Consider the following 24,474-nt stretch of genomic DNA (forward strand, 5'->3'; position numbering starts at 1 on the left):
GGGCAGTCTTGTCGCCCATTGTAACATTATTTTCTTCAATCCATCTTCCACGTCTTTGACATAGGGTATCTGCGTTGTCTTGTTTACAAGGCTCCTTGTTCCTTGCGTCTTTCACGCACTTTTCTAGACTTGAGCCACATTGTCTCTAAGCACAAGCCAGGCAATTCAAAGGTCTTTGACTAGATGACGATGAGACCCCTAGCTGTTCGCGCATACGTAGTGGTCATCTAGATGCCTTCAGTGCGGCCTGTTCAATTGGTGTGATGGCTCACGAGTCCTTTCTGCATCGCGGGATGAGAGAGATGAGTCTCAGTCGATTGGATCTGTTCAAGTCGGCCAGATATCCCGGGACCCACGACTTAAAACAGATTTTACTACCTCCGTTCTGCCTTCGACACATATTCATCCAGAGAGAAGATTCAGTTAAAGTATGGCTATTGAAGAGTCCCCTGAACGACTCATGATCATAGGTGTTGACACAGCTCTTCATCGCTATGAGATTGGGAAGATTTCATCCTCTCTTACATCCATGATGATCATGTGCCCAGGCGCGTGTCCCATCACCGTGCCCTTTATATCGGCTCTCATCACAGCTTCTTGTGGCGTGACCCCGCACCCCCAGAAGACAGGCACGTATTCCTCATCATCGGGTCCGAACACAGACTTGCCATCCAGCTGTAGGGCTGGATCACCCCAGTGGGGCTTCGTGATGTCTGTGACGCCAATCCTCTCCGCACCGTCCCATCCCCACGCGATAGGCTCTCCATGTGTTGCAACGAATGGCCTGGTGATATCCCTCACTTTCTCAATCTCCGACACCTTGTACGGCCTCATGGAGACCACATATGTCGCTCCCTTAAAGACGCCCGCCGCGCAGAGCGGGATGTTGGTACGGTACATGGGCACGTTGCGATCATGCGTCATGTGTCGCGGTGTCAGTCCAGACTCGCTGAGGGCTCTCTCGAAGCTGAAGGAGCAGCCTATCAGGAAGCCCACGTGGTCAGCGGCAAGCCACTTGTCCTCCACGTTGACGGGCTCCCAGATGTCGCTGACTGGGACATGTTTGCTGTCCTCGTAGACTCGGTATCGGGGCGAGTCGTGGCGGAGATCAATGTTCGTCGCCACGGGGAGAATCTTCTCGCCATCTGGTGATCTGACGTAGGACTTGAGCTTGCTGAAGTCGCCGGGAGTCACTGATTCTGCGAGAAGGGGACACGGTACTGGGTTACGGTGGCAGAGGAGACGGAAGTCATCGGCGTATCGTCGTGGGAGGACGATGAGGTTTGCTTGGAGATATGTCGGTGCTTGGCCGGCTGTGGTTGACGCAAAGGTACCGGAGCGGCATGCCAGTCGAGCATCCTCGCCGGTCTTGTAGATGGTTGCCATGCTTGGTTATGGGAAGTTACGGATTCTTCAAGAAGATCGTCCCTAAGAATGGCAACAGATTCGTCTTCCTCCAAAATCAAGAGTACGATCAAGCGGTAGTCTGGCGAGATTTAGTAGCAATTTCATGAAGCAACAGTTGTTGAACCGTCTTCAGACTGATAAGATAAACGTCGGTATCAACTGATTGACGGGCCTAAGCGCGCGTGCGCCGACCGAGTCACTTATCAACGGCGTGTCGGTGACCCACACCGATCTCCGAAAGCGAGCCGGCATCGGCCCCCTTCCCCGAGGGGAACTGGCTTAGCGGAATCCTTACCTGCGGCGCCATCATGATTTGAGCGGATTCCGTACCAATAATATACATGTCTAGTGAAAAGAGTCGAGCTTTCGATGGTTCAAGATGATGGTGTTTATCTAATAGCTTTTGATCACTGACCTTGGTGCCCTTCCCTAGGTTTCGGGGCTTCGGAAGCTGGGGCCGGGGACCCACGCCAACTCCCGAGACACCCCCGCCGCCATCGTCACCCTCGTGACATCACCTCGATGAGAGACATCCTCAGAGAGCAGGCGAATCAGAGTAGTTGCCAAACGCCGCGCCCCGATCACCTTGCACATCCGCAGCATCAACCAAAGCCCTCAGTTCCTTCTCCTCCTCCTTACTCAACACAACCTTCAACGCATCCATATTCTCCTCCAGATACTGAATCTTCTTGGTTCCAGGAATCGGGATAACATCCTCGCCCTGCGCAAGCAGCCAAGCAAGCGTAAGTTGCCCCGCAGAACAACCGTGCTTCGCGCGTCCGACGGCGGCAAACTCCTCCACGAGTTGCGTGTTCTTCTTGAAGTTGTCACCCATGAACCGCGGCATCTGGCGCCGGAAGTCGCCCTTTTCGAAGTCGTCGGCCGACTTATACCGGCCCGTCATGATGCCTCTGCCGAGCGGCGAGTAGGCAAAGGTCGTGACGCCGAGCTCACGGCACGTCTTGAGGAGGTCCGTGCCGGCGGGGCCTTCGATCTCGAGGGACCAGGGGTTGTATTCTACCTGCACGGCCGAGATGGGGTGGACGGCGTAGGCGCGGCGGAGAGTCTTGGAGGAACACTCGGAGATGCCAAATGCCTTGACCTTGCCCTCGCTTCGCGGAATGTGTCAGCAATCTGAAGCTCCTCAAAAGTGCATGGCATCATCTCGAGGAACATAATTCCAAGTTTTCAAACTCACTTCTTCAGCTTGACCATCTCCTCGATCGTCTTCTCAATGGGAGTAGTCTCATCCAGGCGGTGGACGTAGTACAGATCAATACTCTCCACGCCCAGCCTCTTCAAGCTGCGCTCGCACGCCTCGCGGCAGTACTTAGGCGAGCTGTTGATCGTCATGCTGTAGGTTCCGTCGGTTCTGATCTCCCCGCGCAAGCCAAACTTGGTCGCCAGGAAGATGTCGGCGCGGCGCTCGGGGTGTAGCGCGAACCACTTGCCGATGAGGTCCTCGTTGTCGCCGTAGGCGTCGGCCGTGTCCCAGTTCGTGGCGCCGAGCTCCCACGCGCGGTCGAGGAATGCGAGACGCTCTTCGTCTGATCTATAGAAGATGCCTGGTTCGTCAAACTGTCCTCGGCGACCGAGTTGAAAGGTCTGATAGGGGATGAGGCTTGACAAACCCTGGTTTACCGTAGGCGACGCTGAGGCCCATCAGTCCTACACCGAGGGCGGTGATCTCAGGGCCGGTCTTGCCAAGGCGGCGAGCGGGAAGGCTTGTTGGAGGCGCCATTTTGGTGGTTCAGGTGCTGTTCTGTCGAAGGTAAGGTAGTTGGGATCCTGTGGTGCTTGATCTGGTGAGAGTGTTGAGCTTGCTTCAGAACGAGACCTTTCGTCGTTGACAGCGATGGTCGCTTATATACTCCATTGCCCTCCCGCGAGAATTGCTCGCTCGAGGTCTCGTCCTTGGCATCGAAGAGACAATCCGCAGACCCATAGCTGCACGATCCCTGAGATTGTGAGCTAAACTCCGTAAACTTGACCTCATTGCTGGCATCAGGCATGGACTAAGAGTGCTGGACGGCATGCATAAGGACTCCGTGTCAAAAGCAACGACTCGTGCTTAGTCAAATGCAGGCCTCCAACTGCTTCAGCATCGAATTGAACTTGAACATCCTGGCATAATTCATCGAGTTATTGGCTGATTTACATGAAGAAGCAGGTCGGTGGTGTTGGACCGCGAATGATACTTATATCCGGGCACGCGGCCGCGTCGGCCGCTACATCCGCGTAACTCCGGCGATATCTTCCCCGACTTTTCTCGTCACTGATGTTGGCGGGTTGCCGGGGACGGGTGGGTATCCCTCGACAGCATTCTCTTAGGGAACCTTTACTCAAGCAAGGAAAGGGTTTCATCGATATCCAGAGGCATTGTGAAATACACAGTCATCCCTTCATCGAGGGCACCAAAGAGGTCATCTCAGGGGCCCGAGCATGTACAGCTTTGTCCGGCCTGCTCTGATCTCATGCTTGAACACCAAGGAGATTCAGGTTAGGCAATGGCTAGATGCTTTGTCAACAGGCATTTCATATACGTGATACAATCTGCAATCGAAGGAGCGAAAGTTCTTGTAGCATGCTCTTTCCAACGATCCAGATCCATCTATACTCAGATACCAGACTCTCAACCACGACCAAAGTCGACCGTCAGACCTAGACAACCCATGAACCCCCACTTAGAAGGCCAGGTAATACAAACATGATAACATTAACACACCCTTTCTCCCTCGCCCTCCGCACAATGTGGCCCCCCTCCCTCCTCGCCGCAATCTTTACCCTCTTCATAACCCCCCTCCAAACCGTCTTCTATCGCGCAGACCTCTCCATGGCGTACCACGTCTTCGCCGCCGCCTCAATCTACTTCTCTCTCACACTCAACGCTGCCATCGTAATGACGCCCCTCAGAAGCAAGTTTCAAGAGATCAAGAGGAACGACGAAGTCTTCTCGCAGATAGGTACCTTCAATCGCTGGCTCGTCGAGGGCTACCTCCACAGCTTCTTCCTCTTCCCCAACCTCTTCGGCCCCATCATTGCATGCTGGATTATCTTCCCTGACAATAGGTACTTCGATAACCTCGCCCATCTCTACGGTTTCGTCGTTGGGATGTTGCATATACCATTGCTTCTCAGCCTGGCAGTCCACATCGCCGTGCACCTGTTCTTCCGCGTCCTTCGCTGGATTGTCGCAAAGACGTCGCGACTCGTATGGGCGGTGTCGGATTACATCCCCCGACACCCCTGCGAATCAACCCAGAAGTTTCTCCTTGCTCTACACGTCTGTCTCGAAGAGCTCCCTGATACGACCGTGGCTGCCATCGATCGCAAGTTGCTTTGCACTGAGTGGGTGTTCCTTCAACTTGTCGTTGGCTTTGCTTTCACCAGTCTAGTTTGCATGCTCTATACCATGGTCGTCGAGGCATTTCGTCTGTACCTCCAACGTCTCGTCGTCTATCTAACCGCAGAAATTCTATTATACGTTGGGGATTTCGTCTTCGAACTTGGTCGTTGAATTGAGGGTCTTGTGGTTAGGCAGAGTGTCTGGGAGGATATGAACTTGTAAGAGGCCGAGAATGCCCGCCGGGGTGCTCATTTCATGCAGCTTTGTCCTTTCTCGCGCCTCTCAAGTAAGTCGTAGCTTGTGCCGTACACACATTTCACGGGTTCACGCTCCAAGAATAATGAACAAGTATTGGTGTTGTTTCAAGCTATCTAATGCAAATCGTTTGATCAGTCCTGGGGTATCAAACGCCAAAGGTAAATAGTACAAGAGTGGGAAAAGGTAGCCATCCAGAGAGTAGGCCAACCCGATCCAGAATACATGATATGTGAGGATGACCTTCTATTCTAGCAAGGTAATTTGATCCGCAGCTACCATTTGGTTTTTGTAAGCAAGTATCCACACTCCTTGCTTCCTTCATACTTCATCTGATGAAGCTTTTTGTGGACAATTCTTCACAGTGGTATACTATCCCTCGTGATGCTGGCTTCCAGTCGACATCGGTAGGGTTCCCATGACAGCGGTCTACATGGCATATGGAGCGATTCTCGGTGTCGCCGATATCACGTCGAGAATGCAAATATGGGACAGCCTGCACCACATTAAGCGGTCGACTGACCAGCAATAGTGATACCGTCGGAGCTGGTCTCAATGACCTTGTAGCCGTCGGCGTTCGCGGTGCCCTCAGCTGCCTTGGAGTAGGCCTCGTCGGTTCTGTAAAGTATGTTAGCAATGTCCCGATCTAGGAATACGATGATTGATCGTCTTACCGGTTGCATAGAACATCGAGATCCTTGTCGCTGAGAACCTCGTGGTCACCGGAATATTTGAAGATCTGACCATCCTTCAGCAGCAGCGACTTGAGCGTCTCGCCGTCAAGGTCCTCCTTCAAGTCAATCTTCTGCCCCATCGTCTTGAATGAGCCTTTCTTGATGATCAGCTTCTCAAGACGACGCTTGGCGTCAGCACTCATGAGAAGCTCCTCCTCAACGGTGCCCTTGGTAGCGAGACGGTACACAATGACAGGGCGAGTCTGGCCGATTCGGTGGCAGCGATCCTGCGCCTGGAGATCCTGCTGCGGGTTCCAGTCACTGTCGAAGAGGATCACAGTGTCAGCACTCGCGAGGTTGATGCCCTGACCACCAGCACGTGTCGAAAGCAGGAATATCTTGAACTCGGGATTCTCGTTGAACTCTTTGATTTGGTCGCGACGGCTTTCCTGGGAAACGGAGCCATCTAAGCGACAGGCCTTCCACTTCCGAAGCTCACAGTAGTCCTGGAGGATATCAAGCTGGGTCTTGAACTGAGAGAAGATCAATACCTTATGACCATTATCAAACAAGGCGGGAAGGAGGCGATCCAGCATCAACATCTTTCCAGACGATGTGACGATACTCTCGTCGACGGGAGGACTACCCTCGTAGCCCCAGGGATCGAAGAAGTTGTGCGGAGAGTTGCACACAAGACGAAGTTGCATGATTGGGTTTCCAAGCTTCTTAGTCGACATCTCCTTCTTGGCCTGCTCGAGAATGTTGATCTGGTGTTGTTCCTCGGGGGAAAGAACGGTGGCAGAGTCATCGTCCTTCTGGTCGGCTTCCTCAGCTTCTCTGGCAAGCTTTGCCTCGAACTCGTCATCGGAAAGCTTGTCTTCATCATCAGGATCAGAATCGACATAGCGGCGACGGCCACGGGTGACTCGGCTCCTGGTCGTGGTCGAAGGTGTAGACTGCCTCGATGACTTGGAGCTCTTGGATTGTGGAGTCTCAAGGGTAGGCGCTTCCTTGCGCTTGGAGTCAGCACGGGAGGACGCCTTTGAAGAGGCCTTTGACGTCCCTTTGGCGGCTTCCTGAGGCTTGGAAGATGAGCTTCTAGCCCGGTTCATCATTGCCGAGAACGCATTGGGCTTCTTGGTCCCCGGCACTGCCTCACTGTTCGCCTTTCTAGGACTGCTTCTGATCGGAATTTCGAGGACCGCAGCCTTCTCCTTCTTAACAGGAGGGGCAATGGCACTTAGTCGGTCGATGACCATTTTCTCTAAGAAGGCACGAGTGTCGACATCCTTGTCGTTGATGGCATTGTACATGTCGGTTTGCTCCTTTGTCATGGGCGCAAAGAGGACATACTCTCGCTTCTTCGGTAGATGCGCGGCAACATCCGCCTTGACGCGACGAAGAAGGAGCGGCTGAAGGATGACGTGAATCTTCTTGATCAGCTCCTGATTCTCGCGGTCGGCAATGAACTCCTGGGCGCCCTCTTCATCCTGGAGGTCATCAAAGTCGAACCACGCCTCGAAAGCCTCGTAGCTCTTGAAGATCATGGGCAGCAAGAAATGGAGAAGTGCCCAGAGTTCTTTCAGGTTGTTTTGCAGGGGGGTGCCGGTAATGAGCATACGGGTCGCGGATGCGAAAGTCTCCAATTCTTGGAACAGTTTGGACTCGAAGTTCTTCATGCGGTGGCCTTCGTCCTAGGGCATGTGAGCAAGCAGGTTTGATAGCCTGCGTGTTGGGCAACAAGACTCACAATGATAATGAAAGCCCAGTTGAACTTGCTCAAGGTTGCCCTTTCTCTTAGGACCATCTCGTAGGATGTGCACACCACAGGGAACTTCTTGGTAGGGTTGCCGTTCTTCATGTTTGGTGTCAGGTGCTTCCTCTTGATCTCGGCGCGCTTTTGGGCATCTCCATGGAACAGAACGACTGGGAGGGTGGGACACCACTTCTCAAATTCATCCATCCAGTTCGAGAGTGTGCTCAAAGGTGCGACGATGAGATGGGGACCAAGGTAGTTCTCCTCTCTTAGATTGGCAATTAAGGAGATTGTCTGAACAGTTTTGCCTAGAAAGTAGTCAGTATGCCTTCTGTGAAGTAAAGCAATCTTGGCCATCAGTGGAAGAGGTGTGTAAGTTGTGCCAGACAATCGACAAAGGGGCACTTACCAAGTCCCATCTCATCGGCAAGTATACCGGACAGCCCCTGAAGACACACCTCTCTCATCCAGGTAAGTCCCTCCAGCTGGTAATCTCTCATGGTGCCACCCTTCATGATCTTGGGTTGGGCTGTGAGGGACAGGCTGTGATCGCCCAAGGCCTCGCCCTCCAAGCTAGTGCCAACCCGACCCATGGCTTGGGTCTTCTCCATAAGCATCTTGCTGAATGCCTGGGACTTCTTGAGCAATTCATCGAGCTCTTTAGCCAACTTGAGCTTCTCCTCCTTGGAGAGCTCATTCTTACGCTTTCGGCGGTTCTTCACATTCTGAGATTTCTGCGCGGCCTTATCTTTCTTGCTGTTGTCTGCTTTTGCTTTTGCTTCCTCCTTCATTATAATAGCGAACTCAGAATCCATGGGCTCAACACTGTCATCCCGGGGTGGTGAGGAAGGTGCACTCGTATCAAGCCGCTGGTTGGCGGACATGATGGACTCCACGTCCGAGGCCGTAGAACTCATTTTGTAAGTAGCTGAGGACGAATCCAGAGAGCGAATGTCAAGTCAAAGTCGTGGATTTGGTAAAAGCTGATAGCTTCCTGGTAATATCGGGTCTGGGAGTGAGTGAGTGAGTGAATGTTACCCGTAGTTGGTGGTGAAATCCGGGAGACAAAAAGTGCTTCAAATCGATGATGCAAGGGGAGACGCTAAATTTGGCGGTTGAGGTCTGTGCCTCCAAGACTCGAAATTGTTAGATAGTAAAATTGAGGTAGATGAAGATGCAAGAAGAGGAAGCTGGTGAGATGAGGCTGTGAAGGTCAATCTGAGGTAATCGTTAAGGAGAGACTGAGATTCACACAATGCTTGAGTGAGGACTTGGTGGCAAGGGGAGGAGACAGGAAGCAGGAACGGCCGGGCTTCAGCTGCTAAAAGGCGCGATCACCGGGCGACAAGGAAAATGGCAGGGGCGCGACGCGACGGGAAGGCGCTAGCACGTGACCTCGTGTCGGTTTCAATTAAAGCCCCGGTTCCTCTTCCCTTATTCTCCCTTTATCTTTCAGGCAACAGTCGTCATGAAAAAAGTCGAGGATCGGGAGGAGATCGGGGTCCCAGCGATGCAATTTAGACCCTTGTCTTGCATATCTCTTCATGTATAAAGTTATGCCACCCGAATGGCAATGCAATTCTCACCTTTAAGGAGCCTGAGAAAGATGGATTGTGGCTAAGTCTCGAAGAATAATTCCAACTTGTAGCAGGGCGAGGAGAATAGGCCACAGCCAAAGTGAATCAACAGATTACGATGAGCATATGGAACTCCATGTTCAGACATAGCACATAATTGCATCAAAGCTGCAGGTGGTGAAACGGCTTTAACGGAAAGAGAAGCTCACCTGAGCACACCGAAACGGTATCTCGGTCAGCTCTCACCGGGCACCGATCGGATGAGCCTGAGGCATTCAATTGAGGTGAACGGCGTGGAGGGGCAATCCTCCCACCACACCGTTGCTGCCACCTACCCCGCAGAGCCACACAGGTAAAAATTCCACCTCAGACTCACACCTGATGCTTTCTTCACTACGCGCTATCCGACCCAGCTCACGCAGCATCTCCCCATTCCGATTCGCAAGAATGGCTTCCAACACCACCTACACTCCCAACGAGGAGACCGAGATCCAGCAATGGCTCACCACTGCCACTCGTCTCCAGCAGTCCAAGCCTGACGAGGCCTCCCCCATCCTCGATACCCTCAACTCCCACCTGAGCACCCGCACCACCCTCCTCGGCACCAAGCCCAGCAAGGCCGATACCGCCCTCTACTCCGCCGTCCGTCCCCTCGTCGCCTCCTGGTCCCCCGAGCAGCGCACCGGCGAGAAGGGCTACCCCAACATCGTTCGTCACCTCGACTTTGTCCAGAACTTCCCCGCCTTCGCCGCCGATGTCAAGGCCGACGACAAGGTCAAGGTTGACCTCGACGAGGTCCTTTACGTGAAGCCACCCGTTGACGCCAAGGCCGAGAAGGAGCGTCTCAAGAAGGAAAAGGCCGCTGCTGCCGCCGCTGGCGGTGCTGCTCCTGATGACAAGGCTGCTCTGCCCGACCGCACCAAGGAGACCAAGAAGGACAAGAGCGCTGGCGAAAAGGTCAAGGAGGTCGTCGCTGAGGCCAAGGACAAGGTCAAGGCCGCTGTCGGTGCCGGAGAGGGTCAGCCCAAGAAGGAGAAGAAGGCAAAGGCTCCCAAGCCCCAGAAGGCCGCTCCCGCTGCCGCCCCTCTCTCCCCTGCCCTCATCGACCTCCGTGTCGGACACATCCTCAAGGCCATCAAGCACCCCGAAGCCGACTCCCTCTACGTCTCCACCATTGCCGTCGGTGACGAGCCCAACGATGACACCACCGAGTACGAGGGCCAGGTCTGCCGCACCGTCTGCTCTGGCCTCAACGGCCTCGTGCCCCTCGAGTCCATGCAGGGCCGCAAGGTCGTCGTCGTTTGCAACTTGAAGCCCGTCAAGATGCGCGGCATCAAGTCGTGCGCCATGGTCCTGGCCGCTTCCCCCAAGCTCAAGGAGGGCGAGGTCGATGACCACAAGGGACCCGTCGAGCTCGTCACTCCTCCCGCTGATGCCAAGGCAGGTGAGCGCATTAACTTTGAGGGCTGGGAGGGCGAACCCGAGGGTGTGTTGAACCCCAAGAAGAAGATCTGGGAGACTTTCCAGCCCGGTTTCACCACCACCGACGATTTGGCCGTTGCCTTCGATGCTGGTGTCGTTGAGGCTCTCGGAAAGCAGGGTCTTGGCAAGCTCAAGACCAAGTCTGGCGGTCTTTGCACTGTCCCTAGCTTGAAGGATGCTGTTGTTCGGTAAATTTCTTTCATCGTTGTTCAAGTCGTGATAGACAAAAGTCAAAGCAGCCATGTTCTGCTGAATCATCCAAAATAGAGCCAGATTCCATGATGCACCTATATTTCTCTCACAGCACCTATGCAGCCTGTCAGCCTACGTTGTCTGCCATGTGACGCTGCCTAGTAATTATCATTCCGACCTCTCCAGTATCATCTGTCAGCTGTCCACATAAAGACTTGATGTACTCGGAACAAGCCACATCATGAGACCTCGTTTCTTTCTGGCTCCTTCCCGCCCCTGCCTTTACTACAAATGTCGTCTCACAATTCCTCAACCCTTCAAACTCGATATTCGACTTCAACCGGGATATAACTCTGCACTCATCACCACACCCCAAACAAACCATGCCTCCCACATACTCACACAACGAAGCTACCCTAAGAGGCGTCCTTCTCACCCTCATACTCGCCAACCTTTTCTGGATCTCAAGCATGCTCGGCTCCATCTACGAGGAGGACATGGAGTGGGACCCTCACACCGGCCTCCCTCTAAACGACCACGATGTCGAACGTCAGGCAGACAAATTCGTCGTGATGCGAGCAACCCGACCCAAGCCTACACTTGACAACTTTCTCATCACTTGCAGAATTGGCACGCCTCATCTCGTCAAACTTGCCGTCCGCGTCTTTTTCGGATCTTGAGCTACGACTATCGTGAATAGGCCAGCAGAATGAGACTGCAGATACAGACAGGCATTTGCTGACGAAGGGGGAGCAAAACGGAAAGTTGGAAGGGTCAAGCAACGTCAAGGAAGAATTGGGAGTTGGGTGGTTCTTTCCGCGGGCATGAGATGCCCATGGACGCAACTCTTAAATCATTATCACAAAACCAAGCGATCAACTTCTTTGATGCGCATTTCTTTTCCCCCATAATTATGAACATGTGGTTTGTACATTGAAATAAATTTTGTAGGACCTCTATTTTAGGGTATGACCACAGCACGCCTCAAACCATTCACCAAAGCGCGAGAACAAAGAAATAACCACCATCACCTCTTGCCAGCCTTGCTCGCCGCCTTCTTCTTCACCGACGCAACAAGCCTGCTCAACTCCTCCTCATCGTCGCCGCCGCCAACCTTCTTGGCCTTCTTCGCCTTCTTGCCCTCCCTCTCCACAGGCACATCCTCCCCATCCCCGCCAGCCTTTCTCTTCTTGCGGCCCTCCTCCAGCAACTTCTGCATCGCCTCCGTGCCCTTGAACTTGGGGTTGCTGGGATCAATCGCAAACTCGTGGCTGTCAAACACGGCCTTGAAACGGTCGTCACCGACATCCATCTTGAAGTCCTCCTGCAGACCAAGCTTCTCCCCATCGGCAGCCGCCTTCTTGGCCAACCGCTTCGCAGCCTTGCCCTTCTTCTTCTTGGCCTTCTCCGCCTTGATAATCTCATTCATGTCAAAGTGATCCAGGTGCTCCGCCGCATCCGTCTTGTCGTCCGCCATAAGGAGCTCCAATTGCTTCTTGTGCTCCGCCTTCTCCTTCTCCTCAGCCTCCCGCGCCGCGCGCTTCGCGAGACGCTCCTCCTTGCGGACAGACGTTTTGGTCTTGGTCTTGGTCGGCTCGTCGGTCGTGAAGAAGGGGTCGTCGAAACCGAGGTCCTCTGCGCCGTCGTCGCTCGCGACCTCGACCTCGTCGGCCTTGTCGGTGGCGGAAGTGACGGGCTTGCCCTCGCGTCTGGCGCGGGCGGCTTGGCGCTTGGCCTCCTTGCGCTCGCGTTCCTTGCGCTGGTACTTTTCAATCGTGGTTTCTTCCTCCTCGGGCTTCTGGTTCTTCTTGCTCTCAGTCAGAGCGGGCGTGAATGTGATCTCCATCTCGCCGACAGGGGCGTTCTTGGACGCCTTCTTCTCCTCCTCGGCGCCAAGGCCAAGGGCCTCGCGCATCTTTTGACGGGCGAGCTCCTTCTTGGATAGCTTGGGCTTCTCGGCCGCTTCCTCCTCCTCCTCCTCCGCAGCCTCCTCATCATCGAAGCCCTCAAACTCATCGCCGGACTCCTCGCTGTCGCTAGCCAGGTAGGCCTTCAGGTCGTTCTCCTCAATCTGCGAGCGACTTCCGGTGAAGGCGCGATTAATGGAGGCCTTGCGGGCGGCATCGTCGGGGTTGACGTCCCAGGTGAGCTTGACCTTGGAGTGCTGCAGGGCGTCCGTAGTGAACTCGACAGGTTTGTATCCCGCCGGCAACTTGTCGCACTCGTCCCTGGGTTCGTCGTCGAAGGTAGTATCGTCAGGGACGAACCGCAAGTCGAGGAAGTTTGATGAAGCCTGATATTCCGTGCCATCGGTCGCCTCATAGAGCTTCTGCGCCGTCGCCTTATCCGAGACGGTCATGATGGCGTAGAAGTACCGTAGCCGATCCAGCTGGTATTTGCGCAGCGCATCATGGTCGAAGTCGTCGGCGTCGCCCTCCTCCAAAAGCTCCTTCTTGATCGCCTCGTCTTCCTCCTCGCTGTCTTCACTCTCCTCTTCAGAGTCATCCTTCTTGAAAATGTCCTTCGGGGGTCCCTCCAGCTCCTCGCGCTGCATGCGCTCCTTGCCGAACTCGCTAGGGTAGACCGCAACCTTTTCGACGCGCCCGCCGGTTGAAGGCAGGAAGCTGTGGAAAAGAGCAAAAAGATCGGCCGACTTGATGTTATCCCAGTCCAGGTTGACGATCGCTATCCGGTTCGTGACCTCGCCCTCCTCGACCTGAGCCTCTTCGTCACGCAGGCGCGATACGGAGGCCTTGGGGTCAGCCAAGGCCGTTTCTTCCTCGTCGGACTCGTCATCTTCAGATTCAGACTCTGACTCGGACTCGGAGAAGCCGCCACCGCGCGCAGGGTCGTACTTGGCATCCGCCTTTGCCAGCTCGCGCTGCACAACATCGTCGGCGTCAACCTCAATGCCCTCGCCCTCGTCCGAGTCCTCTTCGCCGTCCTCTGCCTCGTACAGGTTCTTCAGCGCCTTCTTCTTGTTGTCGGATTTGACTTTGCGGCCGTATCGATCGACCTTGGGGCCGGCTGTGAAGGATTCGTCCTTTAGTGCGTGTGCGAAACGTTTATCGATCTTGGTTTTGGTGTGCTTCTTCGAAGGAAGTCGAAACCGGGGGTCGGTCTCAAAGTTGGAGAAACGAGAGTCGGTGACTTTGCCATTTTTCCCGGATTTTGAAGACATGGCGGCGGTGTTGAATTGGTTGTGGTGAAGAAGACGTAAATCTACTGTCGCAAGTGCTTTGGAAAATGCCATTGGGGCGTGGGGTCGATGAAAATTTAGTGGGGCATTTGTTCTGCCAAACGGGCGGTGAGTGGTCATCTCGGTAAAGCACACCGGGTTAAGCCTGTCCGTGCATATACTACACCGAGGTGAGCACCTTGAGGTTATTCCCAGCTCTCGAAATTGTGAATTCGTCGATAGCTCTTTCAACCTGAAGCATATCTTTTCCAAAGCATCTTTTCTACCACTTGACCTCACTTCTTTCTTCTCTCCTCCACATCAACAACCCAACACCAGCTCAGCTTTCTCATCTCACTTCAACAAATCAATACCAGACTCTATTCTGCTCCTTCAGCTACTGGATTCATACAATTTCATCTTCATCTTGCACTTTCCTTCTCTGCATTTAATAGTTGACTCACTTTCAAATCTTTCATCACTTGGACATTTTTACCTTGAACTTCAACTTTCTTCAATCAAGAGCCACCATTCCATTCACACTTCTGCTTGGCAAATATTGCTACCTCAAGGTATCTCAAATATCATACGAGCAACCATGGATTCCGCCTCAATTGCAGACCTGGACAGCAACGCTTCCTTCGACTTGCATGGTGGTGTCATGGCCACTCACCATCACTCTTCGGAGTACGACAATGAGTCTTTGACTGAAGAGGAGGACTCAGACGATGAATTCGAGCCCTCTGAATTCGTTACGCTAGAGAAGGCAATTACGAACAAGCCGAAGAGAAAGATGATCGCCAGGAGCAGAAACTCTCGACAATATGTTGAGAGAATAGTCAACCGCAAACTCACAGAAAAATTGAAAGTTGAGATTCGGAAGGAACTCTCGAAGAAGAGGACCTACAATGACGAGGACCTCGATGTTGTGCCTCCTAAGGCGAAGAAGCCAAGACGAACGCGGGAGATAAATGCGCCAGAATCATCCACCGACCCTTTTCCCGTCAGTCAAATGACAAGAGTCTCAAATGCACAGAGGCAGAAAGACATCTCTCTAAAGAGAAACGCCGGAACGAATAACCGTCGTAGCGGTACCCAGAGCGAGGATCTTGGAGAAGCCATTAAAATCTTCGGCTACGGAAGCGTAGAGTGCTTCCAAGATGGCAAGAGCAGGCGTTACCGCCTGAAGGGCATGGCTCAAACCACGAAGCTTTTTGAATGGCAGCTCAGCCCTGTCGCGTGGATAGTGAAGAGGGAAAACGGTCTGGCGCCACCCTATGGAGGCGTCCTTGCTGACACTATGGGCATGGGGAAGACGCTCATGTCCCTTGCCTGTGTCGTGGGTAATCCGCCTCCCGAGGCAGATTCCCAGGGATTCTCTGGGGCGACGCTAGTCGTCGTTCCCAAGGATTCTGTTGCCCGTCAATGGCATGAACAGATCTTGCAGCATGTCAATTGCATCAGACCCGAAGAAGTCTATTATTACAAGAAACGTCATCACGCAGCCTCCGGCGGAGACATATCGCGTTACAAGATCGTGTAAGTTATGGTCCCCGGTGTGGGTGTGTTTATGCTAACATTTTGATAGCATAACCACATATCAGGAACTGCTCAACTATCCTTCCGAGGACGCGATGAAGAAGTTGAAGGAAGAGTTCCAGGGTGAAGAGTTTGACAAAGCCTTCAAAGCTGCAGCTGGTGAGGTCTTCTCCGTGAAGTGGTTTAGAATCATATTCGACGAAGCCCATGAGATGAAGAACATCGCCACCAAGAGTAAGCATTATGTCACCATCTCCCCAAAATCTGGAAATCACTGAGTCGACACTAACGATGGAAAATGTAATCAGCCTTCAAAGCCTGCTACGCGCTAACGATGAGACACGTTTGGCTCATCAGTGGCACGCCCCTGATCAACGGAGGAGTCGGTAAGAATACATCCAAACATGGCACACTCCCCGAAAGGAGATGGTCCTGATAACACATACTGCAGAAACATTTCCCTATGTCAAGGTCCTACGCGTTGAAGGCATGGACGAGCTCAAGGCATTCAAGAAGGCCTTCCTGAATGGAGTAAGTTCACGCAGGTTTCCAACGCATCGATGGTCGTGAGGCGACGCAAATGTGCTAACACTTGGCTCAACTTTGCAGGGATCCTCCGTTGCACTGGATGCCCTGATCAATACTTGCACTTACCGGAGGTGAGTAGACCGAATCTTTCTGAAGAACTTGGATAAATGGTAGTAACATTCACAGGACGATTAACGACGAGTTCCTAGGGGAGAGAATCATGAAAGATCTGATGCCATTTGAGTCGGAGGTGAGGTGGGTGAAGCTTTCCGAGCAGGAGAGATTTCTCTATGAGTAAGTCAGAATGCTTATCCGTGAAAGACTCAACTCTCCGTTTGACTGTATCTAACACCAAGCAGTGAAATGACCCTAGCCTACAACGAGTCAGATGCAGCAGCATCAGTGATGTATTATTTGTCTCGCCAAAGACAGCTGATTTCTCATCCTTACGGGATTGAGATAGCTTTTCAGACCGACTTCGGCGAAGAAAAGCTCGCTCACATAAGCAATGGCCTGAAGACAATCGAGCTAGACGCCCCAACGAAAGAGCACTTGTCACTGTCATCCCTCCTTGAATATACCCGATCCGGAATTCTCATGAATGACAGGGAATGCGGCATCTGTGGTACGGAGAGCATGAAGGAGGTCTGGATCATCGATAAGGTGAGTAGCGATGATATCTCATTCTTCCCCCATACCAACCTGATACAAAAGCTCGGAACACTAACAAGTTACAAAATCTCTTTCTCCAGTGCGACCATACGTTTTGCTCCGATTGCATCACCAAGACATGGCGTTTCCGCGCTCAAGCCGACATCTGTCAGCACAAGGATTGCAACCTTCCTTACGACAGAGAGACCGATGTACGGAGAGTCTTGACTCTCTCTACCATGGAGTCAGAGTGTGATCGCCTAGATGAAGAGGAGGCCGCCGCCCGTGCAGAGCCCTCAGACCAGACTCTGTCTGGCAAGTCAGCGAAGAAGAAGAAGAAGAAGAAGAAGAAGATCGTGGCCAAATCAGCGCAGTCCACCAGGGATAAGCAGAAGAAGTTGTTCTTGAGCAAAAAATACGGCAGCGATTGTAATGGGGTCACACCTACGTTGGACAAAGGTGATCTCGCCTTCATAAAGCTGGCCATGCGCGCAAATGGCGGCTCTCTGCCTTTGAGTTCCAAGCTCACTGTGGCACGAGACCTCATCTTGGAGTATCAGAATGAAAGGATCCAAGTTGGAGACGACTTACAGAGCCCGAAGATCATTGGTAAGTTGCTTAGTGCCATTGACATGGAGTCATTTTCCCAGCAGGCAGCCCCCGCCAAGTGTGAAATATCATAACGCTGACATCCTGATAGTCTTCCACGAGTTTACGAAGACTGCGTTAGCGGTGGGAATCACCCTCAACGCCCTCGGCATCCCATTCGTCTACCTCAATGGCAAGGTGACCTCCGCACAGAAGAACAAGGCTATCGCGGCCTTTCAGGAAAACAAGGACGTCAAAGTCATGGTATGCCCCGACTCCACATGAATTATGCGGCCGTCAGATTGAATCATCCTAACTTGCTTCCCAGATCTCATCTTACAGGACTGGCGGACAGGCGCTCAATCTGACATGTGCGAGCAAGATCATACGCATAGACGCCTGGTGGAACGAGTCGGTCGAAAAGCAGGCCGATGCCCGGGTCCACCGCGTTGGCCAGACGCAGGTCACTTCCTCAGTGGTCATCAAGGCTGAGAACACGGTAGACAACTATATTGTCCGACTTCAAGCCGAGAAGTCAAAGGAAATCGCGCACATCCTCCAAGATGACGCGCATGGAACTCAACTTTACAGTGAGCTGGAATTGATCAAGTTGACCGCGCCGCACAAGTACAAGGAGCTGGTCCGCACGGGACTGGCCGTTATTAGGAAGGAAGATGAGGAAGCGGAGAGGCTCTAACCAGAGGTTGAATCTGAGGCATGAGAATCAAGGAGGTTACCACATGGGCAGGTTACATCGTCAGTTAGCCGGAGATTTGCTAGTGGCGGCAGAGAATGCTTCCACCTTCCACTGGTTGAGCACGCGAGCTCACACTTCATTGCATTTCAATTTTTGATTTTCTGCTTTTTACAACACCTACACTAATTCCCAACATCTCCACGTATTTCATAGAGCCGTTTCAATAGAAACAATATCGCATCGGCATACTAGACTAGAATCTCAGATTGGCTCTTTCTTAATCACAAGTGGTACATCCCTTGAACACAATCATATAAATGATGAGTTCCGAGTTCTAAAGAAAAGGCCGATTGCATACAAAAGCTATGCCGGGCCTGATCTGTCCCGCGGGAAAAAAGCGAGGCTCGGCATCTTGGTAGCTACCGTGCAACAAGTTACAAAGATAATTTTCCCGTTCGGACTCGACTCCGTCGGACGTGCCCTCCGGTCTCGGTTAATTCGGGTAGTGATCATGGATGTCACAAGGGGTGACATCACGAACGACAGGTCTGTGACGTATTCCGACTACCGACGCAGTCATGGACACAGGGATCCCCCCGTTATCTCGGGATCTGCATTCATAGGGCTGGGTTGGCCCCAGCCCGGTCTCCGGAAGCCGTTCGCAAAAAGGCGTTATTCTCAGAGGAAGTATCCCGGTAACACTGGCTGCTTTTCTCCGTGGGGGGGGGGGGGGGGGGGGGGGCATAAAAAATGAGAGAAAAGGGCAAAAAGAGGGCAGTGACCGGTCATCTGATGATCTCCCTGGTCATGAATATGGCCATGGCGCTGCCATAGCTCCCCCACAAATGAGCTCAGTCATAAGACGATTTGAGTGCTGGGTTCTTTGTGAAACGGTAGATGTCCCGGGTAGAAGTGATTGCATAGTTTCGACTCGGCAAATGATGGTGGCAGTGGCAAGACGAAGTTCGTCTGATTACAAGCGGGTATCCGTAGGCGCGCGACTGGTCATTGTACGTAACCGTATCCATGCCAAGAAGAAACAACGTTCACGCCAAATACTCTTTGACGGCAGAGAGGTATCTCGTCCTACGGGTGTTGTGTCAATATTACCCCTTGGGGAATGTTTAACGAAGCTTTCAAGATCAGATATCTGCCTCCTTGAAACCAGCGAGAACGTAAAAGTTTTTGCTGCTCGTAGTTGACGGCACAGTATCAGGAAATCGAGTTGTGACAAAGAGTATGTTACCTAGTAACGAAGTCAGTGACATCTGAGCGGATAGAATCAAGGGGCTTTATCGACTGCCCGTAGGCAAATTTTCCCTGTTGACAAGCGACAGTCAAGTTTACGTATAAGTTAGGGGCTGGAAGGAAGGGACGTGAAGATGTCGACAAGTAAGGTGTAAATGCTGTAACTCGGAAATGTGTTGCGAGCATATAGATGACTCGTAGTCTTGGGCGTTGACCAGGCCGTGCCTATTGATCCTCGAATTTCGTCGGCCACATTTCCGAGCTTCGAGTTCGAACGCGGGATTTTGAGCCGCCTCGGGACCACGGGATGACTCAGATTGCTCTAGTAATTTAGACAGTCCTACCAGAGCCCTCGTGGGGTGCAAATAAGACCGTCATCTGAAAGTTGAGACGGTTGCGAGAGGGCAACGGGTTTCTCAAACGAAGTCAGAAGGCTTGCAGGTTGCAACAGGGTCAAAGACAAGCTGGCTGCCCTCTGAATGGCCGAACGGCGAATGCGGATTAGACATTTGGGGCTACCCCGAAATGCAACTGCCCATATTGTCCGTTCGCAAACAGATTCACCGTGCAGGATCTCGGTTTCGGTCTTTAGTAAAGCTAAGCCGGAGGGGCGTCGAGCACGGCTAGTGAAGATGGAAATAGAGGAAGAGTAATCACCCCGTATTTGAACGACGTGATGACAGCATTGGATTCGGACGAATGGCCCCCCGCAGGACCGATAGGAGCGCCAGGGCAAAATGAGTAGCGACTGCCCGTGGTGGCTGGCGCCACATCGACTATAAAGATGTTAGGAGTCAGGTGTGAACTGCTTATAGGATATTTACAGTTTCCCCAACCTTCGCAAGCTATGAGATCTCGGAGTCGAATAATAGCCGAAATGAATAATGAGGAAGCGCATGAATGACGAACAGTGTCGTGCTAGGCAGTAAGTTGGTTCAAGAAAGCCCAAACATGTGCGTCTGACTGCTCAGAGCGGGTTACGTGTTGGTTGACTGGTAGGGACAACCCGACATGGCTCACCGACAACAATGGTCCAAGTCCCAGAATGAAGGTTAAGCTTTCCATTGCCGACCAGGATGGCACGGCTCTGTTGGGAGCAATCGTTGCAGTCAACCAATCATGGGAATGCTGGGCCGGCAAGATCTGGGCGATGCTCGGCAGATGGAGATTGCAGCGTTAGACAAGGGTCAGTGGGCGACCAAATTACCCCGTTTGAGCAAGGACTGCGGCAAGAATGAGCCCGGTTCAGGTGCTTGCGTGGTAGGCGCCCATATCTGGCTTCGGCTGAATCGGGATTGGGAATAGACTCAGAGCCAGGGCGAAGGTCTGTCACGACGCTGCGAAGAGGCGAAGGGCGGCTAAGGGGTGTCTGTTCCTATTCCGTGGCTTTATGACGCGCGTTGCCCAACTGACAATTGACACCTGGAGGACAGACAGCAAGGTCTTGATTTTCGTCTGAAGGATTTCAGGACTCAGACCTAGAGCCAAAAGGGGGAAAATATGTCCTCGTATTCCCGGGCACATACCCTTATACCATACCGCAGGCCACTGCAGGTGGGTAAAAAGGGCAAAAGTCAACGGACGGGGATCAGAGCTTTTCCGGATCGTTGGTCCACAGGACGACTGACGCGAGCGAGGGTGGTGCCCGACTTTACATTTCTTCAGTGATGGTGTGTGGGTGACGAAAGCATGCCTAGTATCCGTAGCGTTGCATGTAATGACTCTATCCGTACCGGGGCTCGATATCCAGATGGCGCTGAACATATCCGTCCCATGGTGCGGTTTTTCGTAGATTCAATCTCGATAGCGCCAAGCCATCATGTGACTGTAAAGTCTGGTCTCCATTATGTTAGGATGCACACTGCGACTCGTGAGAGAGTAGGTAGGTAGGGAGAATGCATCCGTGAAGAGAACCAAGATGACCCCCAATGGCGCCGAGACCTGTCTCGCGCTTGTGTTCTCGGCTCAGCAGACCGTCTACGTTTGCAACTCACAAGAGATTGCGAGATGGGCTGGAAGGATGAGCCAGCCCAGATTCGATCCAATGGGCAACGGAAATAGGGGTCATGTCTCTGTCGCTGTCGGCTACAAAGTTTGGAGAGGGAGGAATGTAGTGCTGGGTGTCCCATCGAAAAAGAAAAATACGGACGTAGACCTATTCCCAAAACACAAGAACCCAGAAGGGAAACACAGGGAATGATGCCTAGTGTCTCGGACAGCCATACGACGAAGATTGGGTGGGCGGATAGGCAATACCCTACCCAGCATGCCAGTTTGCCAGGCATGAAGATGTGCACTTTAAATCGACGCTCCGAATGAATACTTGTCGCTTGGGATACGCCGCCAAGTTGCTGCCGAAGATCCAGACGGTCGCCGGTGCCGTCCTTGGACTATTGTTGGTGCCAGCGAAGCGCGCAAACGGCGATGTTTCACCGCCCTTAGAGATTGCCAAGTGCTTCAAGATGACTCAGATCAGCAAGGTCAGATCAGATACCTCGAAGGAGTTCTGGACGGGCCCCCGAGGGTTCAAAATCGGAGTTGATTAGTTGGCTGCAAGGTGGTGAGAAGGAGGGAGACAACAGTCCCTTGGATGAAGCTTGGAGACGGTGAGCTGCTCAGGAACGTACCTTGGCTTACTCATGAGGTGCCTCGAGGTACGTAGTCAAGGTACTCCCGTCATTCCAGCGAACGGATCAGCATCCATCGCTGTTCATTGGACAAACAGGGGGTCCGTTTCTTCCCGTGGCTCGTGCTTCACATGGGGCATCGGAAGCGACGCTCGGGCCAGCCGACTGTACCGTGTAAGGCAACTTGACAAGGACAGGGCAGGCAGGAGCTTGGCACGCTTGGGTAGGGCAGCACGGGCAGGAAGGGAAAACTGTGAAATAAGGCTCTCCATCTTATCATTGTTAGCCATCTTCATATCTTCCAGGGCTTTGTCAGGTATATTCAAACAAATGAATTATATTTCAAGAGAAGGAGCTAAGTAATCCTAGCGATGGATGATCAATCATGGTGCTCCAGATGCCGGTCGCTGGCGGCAGACCGTGGCAGGGAAGGAGGGCATGGGAACCGTGAGAACGATAGGCAGGTGCGTCCCTTGCAAGCGGCTGCCCCGTGCAACAAGCAAGGAGCAAGGGGCAAGGAGCAACTGCAGGCCAGTCTCGTCTTCTCGTAGCTGGGTTTTTCTTCATCATCAAGTGAAGCACTCCAGCGTTCAGGATGAAAGTCTGACATGCCGATTACCAATACGATCCCGAGGTGCTGCTGATGGGCGGGAGACTGAGCGCTATGCGAACCAGCCTACCAGGTGTATCCGTAAGTAAAGTAGGCCGGGTAGGTGTTCAAAGCGTTGAAGGCCGGCCGGCTCTGGGTAAGGGACCTAACTCACCGTCCTTACAAGATACCAGTATTGCCCATAAGGTAGGTATCTCTTTCCAACCTAATAATGTCTATTCGTATCTACCTCATGTCTATTCGTTCTTTCCGTGCGCTGTACGAAGTACGTGAAAGGGAAGCGCATCCCGTGCCCCGTGCACCGTGACCTGCGCCTGCCTGCACCCGCATCTCTAGGTACCTACTCCGTCCACATCCACACAAGGCTGTGTCTCTCCTTCCTGCTGCGACCTCAGCTCCTGCCCATCGTGATCAGCTCTTTCCGTACATCGACTGCGCCAGCTCCTGCCTCATTTCTGGGTTTGCTTGGTTCTTGCCGATCATGAGCTGTTCCCTCCGTGCTCCTTGCCTCGGCCATGTGCCCTTCGTGCCTTTCAACAATCCCACTTTGGAATTCCGTGCCACTTGCGCATCCTCATCCACCTCATCTCATCATTGAGACGGGATTTCATCTTCCCATACCGATGCAACATCGCATCTCCGAAAATCCGTCATAAGCATTCTGTCGTTGCCCTGATGTTGTCGCGGCCCTCGGGGCTTTTTCGATACTTTGCACACGTCAGCACCTGTACCTATTCGCATTCACCGAACCAGGCGCTCATAGCTCCCCCGTCTCAACCTGAAGCTCCTCTACTCCGTACCCATTCAACATTTCCCGCCATACAACCCCAATCGGCGCATCCGTTGCCCGTTTTCGGCTTCAACCTGAAGAGATGGACGAAAATCCAACGTCCCGTCCGTCCACGTCACCTGGCAAACCGCAAGTTCGGGAAAGGCACCTCTAGAGTCCCTGCGCACCCGTCAAAGCCACAGCTCCTATCTTGGCTATTCCTGCGTCCCTTGACAATTCCACCGAGCTCAACCATCACCACGGTCGAACTGGCTTGGTTCTGCACAAGTTGCTCTATGCAACACGCTTATAGACTCTGCCTTTACGTCCAGCGCATACGCAGCAGTGTCGCCTCGGCCAGCAGCTGGACTGTTGCCTTCATAGCGAGGCCAAGGAGTGGACGGTCCCCCCAGCCTCCCCCATCCCCCACCATTATGCCGGCATTTCTACCTCTACCCACAGATTACCAGGCGTCCAGTGCCGTTCCCGGACACAGGGCATCGAGGACCAAAGTCGCTCAGCGACGGCCATTCCGCATCCGTGGAGCAACTTAGATCTGGTAGTGGCCATCCCGTCACCGTCCCATCAACCACTCAGTGACATTCATGTTTTGGAATGTTTCCAACTCAACGTGACTTTAGCCGACGGCGGCTGGCGGACGAGGTTTCCGCCAAAATACCTACAAGTTACAATTGCATCGGTTGGCCGGGTTTCTTCTCCCTCTCGCCTCACCGCATCCAGGCCCGATTTCGCAAACGAAACTCTCGTTAAACCAAAAACTACTCACTAGGTGGCGCTTGTCGTTTCCGCCATTCGTCACTTGTCTCGGTTCGCTGAAGCTAGTCATGGACTTGCTCAGAGCTCTGCTGATGGGCAAACTCGGCCAATACCACCAGCAGGGCACTTGCATATTGCCGTCTGTCTGCTGCATAGCTCGAGGTTATCGGCAGCTCTCCGACCATTCGCATCGCATCGTGAGAAAGTCATGACCGCCCTGGGGATCACACGGAATGGATGAATGCACATCGTCATCACTGATCGTCGCTTCGTTGTTCCCCCATCCGCCCACATCGTTGCTCACCTCAGTTTGGTACCATCACCCCAGATGCACAATCGCCCTTTGGGAAGCAAACACACTTTTTGCTTTTTGTTCGACAAGCGCCTAGCGAACCAGACGACGAGACGAGACCAGCAGACCCAGGGCGCCAGCCAGCCATCCGACCCAACCCAGCCGCTGTGCTGTGCTATGCTGTGCTCGTTACCCCCTGTGCCGCCGACTGTGGCTTGTCTCTCTCTTGTCTCTCGCCTACTGAGGTCGCCGACCCCCAAACCATCGAGGATAATAGTAAA

General features: G+C 53.0%; 9 protein-coding genes across 9 annotated transcripts; 4 read left to right on the forward strand and 5 right to left on the reverse strand.

Annotated features, from left to right (window-relative positions):
- Nucleotides 1-492: 492 nt before the first annotated feature.
- BDP55DRAFT_635836 (uncharacterized protein) lies at nt 493-1,386 on the reverse strand (the record flags this gene model as incomplete). Its single annotated transcript, XM_060572825.1, has 1 exon — nt 493-1,386. One exon carries the CDS (start codon nt 1,384-1,386, stop codon nt 493-495), a length of 894 nt encoding a protein of 297 aa, XP_060425401.1.
- A 426-nt stretch (nt 1,387-1,812) lies between these two features.
- BDP55DRAFT_294144 (aldo/keto reductase) lies at nt 1,813-3,354 on the reverse strand. The gene is made up of 3 exons (XM_060566566.1): nt 3,039-3,354; nt 2,606-2,959; nt 1,813-2,519 (listed from the first exon to the last, which is right to left on the reverse strand). Exons 1-3 carry the CDS (start codon nt 3,146-3,148, stop codon nt 1,943-1,945), a joined length of 1,041 nt encoding a protein of 346 aa, XP_060425402.1. The 5' UTR covers nt 3,149-3,354; the 3' UTR covers nt 1,813-1,942.
- Nucleotides 3,355-4,114: 760 nt separating this feature from the next.
- Nucleotides 4,115-4,975, forward strand: BDP55DRAFT_696836 (uncharacterized protein; the record flags this gene model as incomplete). The annotated part of the gene is made up of 4 exons (XM_060577611.1): nt 4,115-4,521; nt 4,554-4,572; nt 4,607-4,903; nt 4,931-4,975. 4 exons carry the CDS (start codon nt 4,115-4,117, stop codon nt 4,973-4,975), a joined length of 768 nt encoding a protein of 255 aa, XP_060425403.1.
- Nucleotides 4,976-5,091: 116 nt separating this feature from the next.
- BDP55DRAFT_676083 (SNF2 family domain-containing protein) lies at nt 5,092-8,736 on the reverse strand. The gene is made up of 4 exons (XM_060575788.1): nt 7,848-8,736; nt 7,433-7,746; nt 5,683-7,376; nt 5,092-5,626 (listed from the first exon to the last, which is right to left on the reverse strand). Exons 1-4 carry the CDS (start codon nt 8,353-8,355, stop codon nt 5,515-5,517), a joined length of 2,628 nt encoding a protein of 875 aa, XP_060425404.1. The 5' UTR covers nt 8,356-8,736; the 3' UTR covers nt 5,092-5,514.
- A 726-nt stretch (nt 8,737-9,462) lies between these two features.
- Nucleotides 9,463-10,689, forward strand: BDP55DRAFT_696838 (uncharacterized protein; the record flags this gene model as incomplete). Its single annotated transcript, XM_060577612.1, has 1 exon — nt 9,463-10,689. The coding sequence occupies one exon, from the start codon at nt 9,463-9,465 to the stop codon at nt 10,687-10,689; it is 1,227 nt and encodes a 408-aa protein (XP_060425405.1).
- Nucleotides 10,690-11,716: 1,027 nt separating this feature from the next.
- BDP55DRAFT_560467 (uncharacterized protein) lies at nt 11,717-13,870 on the reverse strand (the record flags this gene model as incomplete). Its single annotated transcript, XM_060569993.1, has 1 exon — nt 11,717-13,870. The coding sequence occupies one exon, from the start codon at nt 13,868-13,870 to the stop codon at nt 11,717-11,719; it is 2,154 nt and encodes a 717-aa protein (XP_060425406.1).
- A 595-nt stretch (nt 13,871-14,465) lies between these two features.
- Nucleotides 14,466-17,870, forward strand: BDP55DRAFT_635842 (SNF2 family N-terminal domain-containing protein; the record flags this gene model as incomplete). The annotated part of the gene is made up of 10 exons (XM_060572826.1): nt 14,466-15,406; nt 15,456-15,640; nt 15,715-15,792; nt 15,858-15,937; nt 16,016-16,065; nt 16,121-16,228; nt 16,294-16,597; nt 16,687-17,194; nt 17,286-17,437; nt 17,502-17,870. The coding sequence occupies 10 exons, from the start codon at nt 14,466-14,468 to the stop codon at nt 17,868-17,870; spliced, it is 2,775 nt and encodes a 924-aa protein (XP_060425407.1).
- Nucleotides 17,871-20,874: 3,004 nt separating this feature from the next.
- On the reverse strand, nt 20,875-21,670 carry BDP55DRAFT_294239 (uncharacterized protein). Its single transcript, XM_060566567.1, has one exon. It carries the CDS (start codon nt 21,401-21,403, stop codon nt 20,963-20,965), a length of 441 nt encoding a protein of 146 aa, XP_060425408.1. The 5' UTR covers nt 21,404-21,670; the 3' UTR covers nt 20,875-20,962.
- Nucleotides 21,671-22,935: 1,265 nt separating this feature from the next.
- BDP55DRAFT_294268 (uncharacterized protein) lies at nt 22,936-23,910 on the forward strand. The gene has a single exon (XM_060566568.1). The coding sequence runs from the start codon at nt 23,031-23,033 to the stop codon at nt 23,676-23,678; it is 648 nt and encodes a 215-aa protein (XP_060425409.1). The 5' UTR covers nt 22,936-23,030; the 3' UTR covers nt 23,679-23,910.
- Nucleotides 23,911-24,474: the final 564 nt, after the last annotated feature.

This window comes from Colletotrichum godetiae (genome assembly GCF_030913485.1).
Source record: "Colletotrichum godetiae strain CBS 193.32 chromosome Unknown BDP55scaffold_47, whole genome shotgun sequence".
NCBI classification, from domain to species: domain Eukaryota; kingdom Fungi; phylum Ascomycota; class Sordariomycetes; order Glomerellales; family Glomerellaceae; genus Colletotrichum; species Colletotrichum godetiae.

What these genes read in the sequence shown, in the direction of transcription:
- BDP55DRAFT_294144 (XM_060566566.1), bottom strand. Translation starts at nt 3,148, where the DNA reads ATGGCGCCTCCAACAAGCCTTCCCGCTCGCCGCCTTGGCAAGACCGGC. An exon ending in GTCGCCTACGGTAAACCAGG is followed by an intron (nt 2,960 to 3,038) that starts GTTTGTCAAGCC and finishes CATCTTCTATAG; the next exon opens with ATCAGACGAAGAGCGTCTCG. An exon ending in GAGATGGTCAAGCTGAAGAA is followed by an intron (nt 2,520 to 2,605) that starts GTGAGTTTGAAA and finishes CATTCCGCGAAG; the next exon opens with CGAGGGCAAGGTCAAGGCAT.
- BDP55DRAFT_294268 (XM_060566568.1), top strand. Translation starts at nt 23,031, where the DNA reads ATGTTGTCGCGGCCCTCGGGGCTTTTTCGATACTTTGCACACGTCAGC.
- BDP55DRAFT_676083 (XM_060575788.1), bottom strand. Translation starts at nt 8,355, where the DNA reads ATGAGTTCTACGGCCTCGGACGTGGAGTCCATCATGTCCGCCAACCAG. An exon ending in TGCCGATGAGATGGGACTTG is followed by an intron (nt 7,747 to 7,847) that starts GTAAGTGCCCCT and finishes ACTACTTTCTAG; the next exon opens with GCAAAACTGTTCAGACAATC. An exon ending in ACTGGGCTTTCATTATCATT is followed by an intron (nt 7,377 to 7,432) that starts GTGAGTCTTGTT and finishes CACATGCCCTAG; the next exon opens with GACGAAGGCCACCGCATGAA.
- BDP55DRAFT_294239 (XM_060566567.1), bottom strand. Translation starts at nt 21,403, where the DNA reads ATGCCTGGCAAACTGGCATGCTGGGTAGGGTATTGCCTATCCGCCCAC.